The sequence below is a fragment of the Stegastes partitus genome, unplaced genomic scaffold, assembly GCF_000690725.1.
Source record: "Stegastes partitus isolate 25-593 unplaced genomic scaffold, Stegastes_partitus-1.0.2 Scaffold8, whole genome shotgun sequence".
NCBI lineage: Eukaryota > Metazoa > Chordata > Actinopteri > Pomacentridae > Stegastes > Stegastes partitus.
In genome coordinates, this window is record NW_007577739.1 from 49,222 (window position 1) to 57,327 (window position 8,106).

The following is an 8,106-nucleotide window of genomic DNA, read 5'->3' on the forward strand; positions in this document are numbered from 1 at the left end:
TGCTTCCACGTCCACGGCAGAGAGCTGCTGCTGCTGCTGCTGCTGGGTGGAAGTTAATTAAAAGTTGAGCATCAGCAAAGTTAGCTGCAAAAACTTTCAAGTGAAATGACAGGCAATCATCTTTTCATTTTAAAAGTTTATTAAACAATCTCACAAATTGCAAAAAAAAAAAAAAAAAAAAAGTAAATCATGTTTAAAATAGAAGTCAGAATAAATAGGGAACATTTCATCAAGTGAAGAGGAGTTCAGTGGAAAGTAATAAAAGCAAAGGCGTCTGTCTGGAGGAGATGGGCTCACCGAGGGGTTGGAAGAGAAGACCTCAGATGTGTGAGAGAGCTTTTTTTCTTTTTTTTTTTGCTCCGATTTAAGGTTTGAAAAGTCTTTGAACTGTGAATGTGTTCATCGCGTACCGGCAGAGATAAGAATCACCTTGAAATCCTCAACATTTCCGGTCGCTTTGCATGAAGAATCGTCACTTCTTGGGCCTCTCCAAGATGTTCAGGAACTTCCCTCTGGTCATCTCTCTGGCTGGAAGACAAGAAGACACAAGAGTGGACATATTAGATCAACCACAGAATATGATGCTTGATTGTAATGATTTACCAGCAGCCAACTGTCAGTCTTACAGCCTGCAGCTCCTACAACTCCACAACAGTTGGTTATTAATGCAAAGCATGTATTTAATAACTGCAGCGTCACACTGGGAGGCAATTTATACAAACATCTGTTCATTGAGGACATGGAAAACAACATAAAATGGAGACGGAGCAACCAAAGAGTCTTGCTGATCGCATGACTGCCGTCTCAGTGTCACATCAGTTATGGTGTAAAAATGCATAAAATAAGTGACGGATGACGAGCGAAACAGGATTAAAGGCTAAAACTGAACACCAGATACGGTTGCAGCGAAGGTTTCCAAACAGTCTGGGATCCTCTTAACGGGTCACGAGATAAATCAGAGGGGTCACGGCAGGTCAAACGGGACGGGAAATAATGCTGCAAATTCTAAATCTCAACCGTTCAAACTAAAATAAAACCTAAAATGAAACAATCCGAGGTGTGGAAATGCCTCATAGGTCGACAGCATGTGGAGGAGTCACGAGTTTGGTTTGCTTTAAAACCACATCAGGCTAACACTCAGGAAACAGCTGTCCTCAGACTTGTTCTCTCTTGGTCTCGTCACTGATTAATAAACTAGTAGCTGAGCTGGTGTTGCTCATGTTGCACCTTCAATTTGCACCCTTTTGATGATCTGTATAAATGTAAATATCAATATATCTGCACCCTCAATATAAATAATAAATAAATAATACCACAGTTTTACAGTTCTTATTTTTTAAATTTAACTTTGTGTCAGCTATTTTTATTTACTTTTGTTTTTTTTTTTTTTAGCTATTTTTATATTTTTATTGTGTACATTGCACCTTAAGTGTATATTTACTGTGGCACCAACCCACCAGAACAAATTCCTCGTATTGTACGTTTTATTATTTAATTGTTAAAGGACCAGCGTGACATTTCTGTTTCTGTTTCCAAACACGAGGCGGTCAGAACATCAGAAACCACCTCAACGACGTCTTTGGCATCCGAAAAGACGACTTCATGCAGATCCGTCGTATCCGACTTTTGCTTTCAGGTCGCTGAGGCTGCAACAGTACGCTTTGTTAATTACAATTAAGTACACCTGGCAATAAATCTGTTTCTGATTCTGATGCTTGAGATGTGAGATGGTTACACCTACAGGAGATTTGACATGACGATAAAACACAGGAACTTTATTTGAAATGTGTAGAATTAACACTGACTTTATCACTTCCACACATGAATAGAAGAGCACAGATACTGTTGGATGTGATGGTGTTAGTTGAGAAGCACCAGTTCACTCATTTCATCACCTGACACCTGTAACACAAACACAACACGACTTGTTAACACGGACCAACAACAGCGAGCGGCTTCAGGGTTTGCACCACTTAGTCCTACGACACAATCATCCCCACTGAAGGGCCTTTATGAAAGCGGTCTCCATCGTTCCAGAGGCTTTTCTGTCAAACACAAACCCTTCAGCGACTCGTGGAGACTGCAGGGACCTTCCTGCAGCGTCATCGTAAACCCCGGAGAGGCACCGTGGAGGCACAGTAATTACTCTTTGTTAAAGATAAGAAGAGGATCAGCCTCTCAGCTCCACTCAGCTTTCTATGAGCTGCAAAGCCGGGATCGCCTCGCTGGCTTTAAAGTGGCGTTTAAGAAATCTTGTACATCACACGAGACTGCAGAGCGTCAAGCAGGCAGGCGGGCACGTATTCCAAACAGGCATCAGGCAGAAAGTCATCCGCCTTCATAACAGGAATGTGATTAGGATCTCAACTGGCTGCTGTTTGCCTGAGGCGCCCCGCCTTCCCTGCCCACGGCGGCTAATGAAAAACCCGGGGCAGTTAGTAATTTAGATGAGTTGCCCTGGGTGGAATGATAATGGTTCATCTGGGTGTGGGGGCCACATCACCTTGAGGTGTCCATCATTAGGTTTAAGATGATGCTAATTGGAATGGGACGGATTCATTTTGCACTTTGCTGTCTCTTCAAATCACCCTAAACAAAGTCATCAGCGGACCCCTGGACACGCCGAGGGTGCTTTAGATTGAAATGAAGCCGTCCGAATTAGGCGAGGGAAAGCAATTACACCGGGATGACCCCAAAACCGCCGCCGCGCTGGTGTCACTTAGGAACGGGAAAGGGTGGCAAGTTAATATTTTTGAATTTTAAGGTGTCGTGCTTCTCTCTCGTTATCACTTTCTTCGTCTCTTGATGAGCCCAAACTGTAAAACAGTTCAATGACGGCCGTGCCACTCCTCCTGAGGCTCCTCGCCCCGCTGAGTGTCTCATTAATTACGGCTCGGTTCAGCCGCCCCCTAGCCAGGTAGAAACTCAGATTACTGGTATAATAACGTTAAAGAGCCCATTAAAACAGGAACCAGTGCTCGGCCTGCTGTTTGGCTGAAACTTTACCAGGGACAAGGATTGAATGGTTTGACTGAAACATCCATTTAGCCATTTATGACACCGATTTTTTGACATCCTGCTTCGGTTCAACATTCACCACGTGATAAATTCATAAATCAGATGAAGCATGATCGTATGAGGAACCTTCAGACGGTGGCATTAATTTTTAAAACCCCTGACATGACAGTTTAATCCCTTGTATAATGTATAATGCAATTTACAGCTTTTACAATTTGCTAACTGAATTGTTTCAAATTGCTTTTCAATCGATTAATTGTTCAGCCCAATCAGGAAAATCATTGACGAATTGAAATGATGCAAATCAAAGATAAACACTAACTAAACTCAAGCATAGTAGAACCACTGGCTGTGTCTGCAGCAGCACCAGTGGCTCTTTGAGGCTGCACAATGGTAACTTAAGCTAAATGCTAACATTAGCATTCATACTTTCTGATGTCCAGCAGATGTTTACTCCTGTCTATACCAGTGCTACATGCTCACATCTGCATACTAGCACTAAATAGAAAGCTTAAGGTGATTGCAGTGTCAGTAGTTTTGCAGGTATTTATGTATCAACAATCAAAAACGCTAAAAAAAACTAGTAAGAAGATCAAATGAGGGTGTGAAACAGAAATGCAGAGGACCACCAAAACTCATACAAGTCATTCATGTGATTCTGGAGTTAATGTCGTAGAAAAAAGGTGAAGATAGTTGATTGATCTTAATTAAAAGGTTTGTTTTGCTGCAGTAGCTTGTTANGGTTCCTGTAGTTAGCGTGTGAAATACTTTTTAGTACTTCTCCGTACAAACCATAACTAATTACCAGCACATCTGAGGAACATAACTGTTGTCGGCAGCCTTGAGCCCACAAGTGTGAGAGTGTCACATCGTCAGCCATGTCAGTGGTCGCGGCCCTTCAGCACGTCCCAGAGGAACACTCAGCTTTCAATTACCTCCAATAACAGCACTTATCAGAGTCCTCAGCTTTCCCCAGAGACGTGGGGCTTGATGCACGCGCTCAGCGGCCCGCGACAGGGGCATTCATCACGGGGCGGGGTAACAGCTGGGGCCTGAGGAAGAGGCACGCGTCAATCCCCTCTGGGACTAACTGGGCCGGCGTCACGCAGCCATTTTTGCGGGTGCCGGTGGGAGGAAGGGGTGGATAGGACATAAAGGGTGGGTTGCATCCTCCCTTCATGTTAACACATATGTACAAATACCACACAATATGTGCTCATCCCACAAAGGAAAAAGCAGACACAAGTCCTGCTTAGGTGTATTCTAGGAACAGGGTCCAGGTCCCCTTTCTCACTGCAGCAGTGGTGGTCGAGTTTTCACGGCTTGATTGTGCTCTGCCCATTAACCAGCTCCCTCTTTAATGGTCCACATGTTGAAGGGGGAGGGGCAGTAAATCCTGTCCCCCTGCCCTCGCTCCGCCGTGCCTCTGCGGAGTATGTTTACGGGTACTGAAGAGTGCACAAACATGATGAAAAAGTAGCTGAGATTTACAAGGCCTCCCCTGACAGCCAGGAAAAGGAGAAAATTAAACCAGAGAGCATTAAACAGGCACCGATTACAGGGCTGCTCTGACACCAATAATAACCGTCATTGTGTCCCGTCATCCCGAGGAACACGACATGATTGCAAAGCCGGCGGTCCTGCACGTATGACAGCTAACATCTTTATACCAGCCAGATTACACGCTTCTGCCGGTTTGGGGAAGTCAAAGAGATTAAGACAATTTTTTCAGCTAAATTAATTTGTGACTTGTGGCCTGGGGGCAAACACAGCACATGCTTTCTTTAGCCTGTTAATAATAGATGGGTATTTGTGGCTAATCTTTGGCTTTTAAATTACTCAATTGGAGTCAAACCTGATTAAAACATTTCCACCTATGCATCTCTTACTACTGCTGCTTTTTAAACTGATCACTTGGCTCTTACCTACAGCCATGTTGGTTCAACTCACCTGAACTTGGAAGACAAACCCTTTGTGTATTTATATGCAAGACGCGGGTGCATCACGTTTCTACAATGCTTATGGGATTTTTTTTTTTTTTTACTGGGAATATTAATACCCCCTTTTTCTCTTAGAAAAATATGAGCACTTAGCCACATCTCTCTAATCCACACTCCACAAGGATTATGACAATGGAGGCAGTAGGATGGATTAAAAAGAAAAAAATAAAAGATTTTACATCCATCAAACGCTTGAGCATTTGTTGTATGGGCTCCTGTGGACATGCCCTTGTTTCTTACCTTTTCCATTTAACAGGATGAAAAAAAAAGATGACCTAAATCCAGCATTTTAACACCTCAAGGTCAACATATTTCTGCAGGTTGACTGGAGAGTTGATTCCAGATTGGAGGAAAAAAAAAAAAAACACAATCTCAACATTATGTTTTCCAGCTTTGGACAAAAAAACACATGTGAAATCTGTTTCGAATTTGAATGTAAAAAAAAAAAAACACTTGAGAGCTGTGAAATCTGCAACAGCTGGACACAGAAGCAAAAGCCCAGAAAGACTATGAGCACCACCTAGTGGTGACTCAGCGTACTGGTTCGTCAGATTGTAATGAACTGATCGGCAACAAACAGGAACATTTTAAGGCATCTCTTAGAGGTTGGATCAGCACCTGTAACATTGCAGTGGTTGTGTCATTCATGTACTTACACTCCTCTAAACCCAGCTGGTACGCGAGATTCTGAAGCCCTTTGACCTTCTCCATCAGGTTGGCTGTGGTCAGACTACCCAGCTCTACAGAGGGATGACAGGAAAGCTCTTAGCTGCGTGTAACTAATAATTCCAGGGAAAAGCGTTATCCCACTTGACAGGATTACATGTAAAGGTTGTTTCTGTCAACACTCTTTCCAATCTTCCTGCTTAACGCCAGGTACAGAGAACATTTATCATAATAACTGCTGTTTGGACCCACCTTTCAACATTTCAATGTCCTCACTCTCCAGTTCCGCCATCCATTTAGGTGGCGAGTTAGTGATGGGCTATTGATGAAGATAGAACAAAGGTCTCACAACTTGTGCAGAATTTACATTTATCATGTCATTACAGTGGGTCAAGCTTATTTAATCATTTAGTTTATAAATCAAACGGAGCCACGCTGGATCTTTAACTCACATTTTTACAAGATGCTGCAAATTCTGCAACTCCGGGCACTGTGTGAGAGAGTTCAGGATCATTTAGATTAAAATAAGATGATGCATTAATCATGGTAACCAGTTACAGAAGAGCAGGAAAGACATAAACTTACACTGCTCTGGCCACAAGTCTGGCGACGCTCTGTCCAGCTTCTCAAAACTCAGCAAAGACGACTCAAAATCATCACCTAAGACAGAAAACATGCTGCAATGAGACAGAATCACAGATGAACACTCGTCTGCGGTTTGACCCACAGTGACTCAACAGACGGTGCAAATATTTTTGGTTTTATCTTTACATCTGATCAAGAAAAATAGAGGAAATAAGATGAAAACGTCAAAATGCCACGACGACAGTTAAACCAGTACACCTGGCTTTTTACAAAACGTCACCTATAGGTCAAACATTGTCTTTAACCTCTGACCTAAGCTACATTATTGAACAATACATCCCGTAGTGATTACAACTGAGTAATTTTGGGGAAATATGTCACAGATCTTCCAATATAACTTGCATTGAATGCACTTTTTTTTTTTAAGTAAATAACACAATAATTATGTGATAGACTGAACGTGATAAAGGATCGACACATAAAATATCATCAAAAGCATGTCTGTCACACAAGGAGGACGGCATAAACTGACATGACAGTTTAAACTCAGTGTCGCTGCATAATGTATATCCCAAAATACAGCCTTTGTAATTTCTTAATTGCACTGTTTCAAGTTGCAATTTTAATTAATACTCAACTCAACTTTATTTATAAAGCACTTTACCACAACAAAAGTCGAAACAAAGTTCTTCTGAACACAAAACATAAAAACGATTTAAAACATCTAAAATGCAAAATACAATAAAATTATAATAAAATCATTAAAGGACAATAAGAACAGTAAAAATAATAAAACAGGAGTCTCTTGCCAGGTTGAAGGTCAGGACATAAAAATTAGTTTTCAGACAGGTTTTAAAAATGGACAGTGATAGTGCTTCTCTAACGAGCAGCGGCAAAGAATTTCAGAGCCTTGGAGCTGCGACTGCAAACGTTCTGTTCCCTCTGAACTTCCACCGAGACCTCGGAACCTCCAGAAGCAGCTGATCAGCTGATCTGAGGCACCGGGCTGGCGAATAGAGAGAAATCAGCTCAGAGAGGTAATGTGGGGCGAGACCACGTCAGGATTTAAAAACAAATAAAAGAATCTTAACGTGAACTCTAAAATGTAGAGGCAGCCAGAGAAGTGAAGCTGAAATCGGTGTAATATGGTCTCTCTTATGTGCTCCAACCAGGAGACGAGCAGCTGTGTTTTGGACTAGTTGGAGACGTGAGAGAGACGACTGGCTGACTCCAGAAAGTACAATCTATTAACTACTCAACCGTAGTCATAGTCCAACAAGGCAATTGCAAAACAAACTGAATGTTGAGGCAGCAGCCCTTTAAGAAAACAACAGCAGGTATTGTTAAATGTAAAAAATTATATAGTACATGAAAATATCACAAACGTTTGGTTTATAGCCCCTCCATTCTGTTTTTAGTACTCTATACTTGTGTTGATGGCATCATCACAGAAGACAAAATACATCTATTGATCTATATGTTCTATTTCCTCATTAACAAATTGGAAACCTTTGTATGTTTATTACATTTAACTACAGTAGTCCTTGATTAAACAACTGCAGCTTAACGAGGTAAGGCTGTGTGGTAATAATGCGGTTAAATCACAGGTTTAGACACAGGCTGAGATCACAGTTAGAAGTGGTTTTGCACTGGACTGAATTATACTGAAAAATACAACAACACGCCAAACCATGCCAGTCAACTTTGACTCAAATCTGAAATTTAACAAACTGTGATTAAAGGTTGCTGCTATGTTCAGCTGAGGAATTCTGCCAAATTGTGTTCCATCCTTTGTCTGCATGACATGAAGACTGAGACCACTGCATTCATTTCATCA

The 8,106-nt window shown here is 41.8% G+C and overlaps 1 protein-coding gene across 1 annotated transcript in view; it reads right to left on the reverse strand.

Moving 5' to 3' along the window:
• Positions 1-345: 345 nt before the first annotated feature.
• Positions 346-8,106, reverse strand: part of lin52 (lin-52 DREAM MuvB core complex component) — a 9,672-nt gene continuing 1,911 nt past the window's right edge. Inside the window, exons 2-6 of the mRNA XM_008282601.1 lie at positions 6,270-6,344; positions 6,137-6,174; positions 5,937-6,003; positions 5,675-5,758; positions 346-528 (exon numbers count right to left, since the gene is read on the reverse strand). Coding sequence (XP_008280823.1) covers positions 473-528; positions 5,675-5,758; positions 5,937-6,003; positions 6,137-6,174; positions 6,270-6,344 — 320 coding nt within the window. The 3' untranslated portion in view covers positions 346-472. The remainder of the gene's footprint in view (positions 529-5,674; positions 5,759-5,936; positions 6,004-6,136; positions 6,175-6,269; positions 6,345-8,106) is intronic.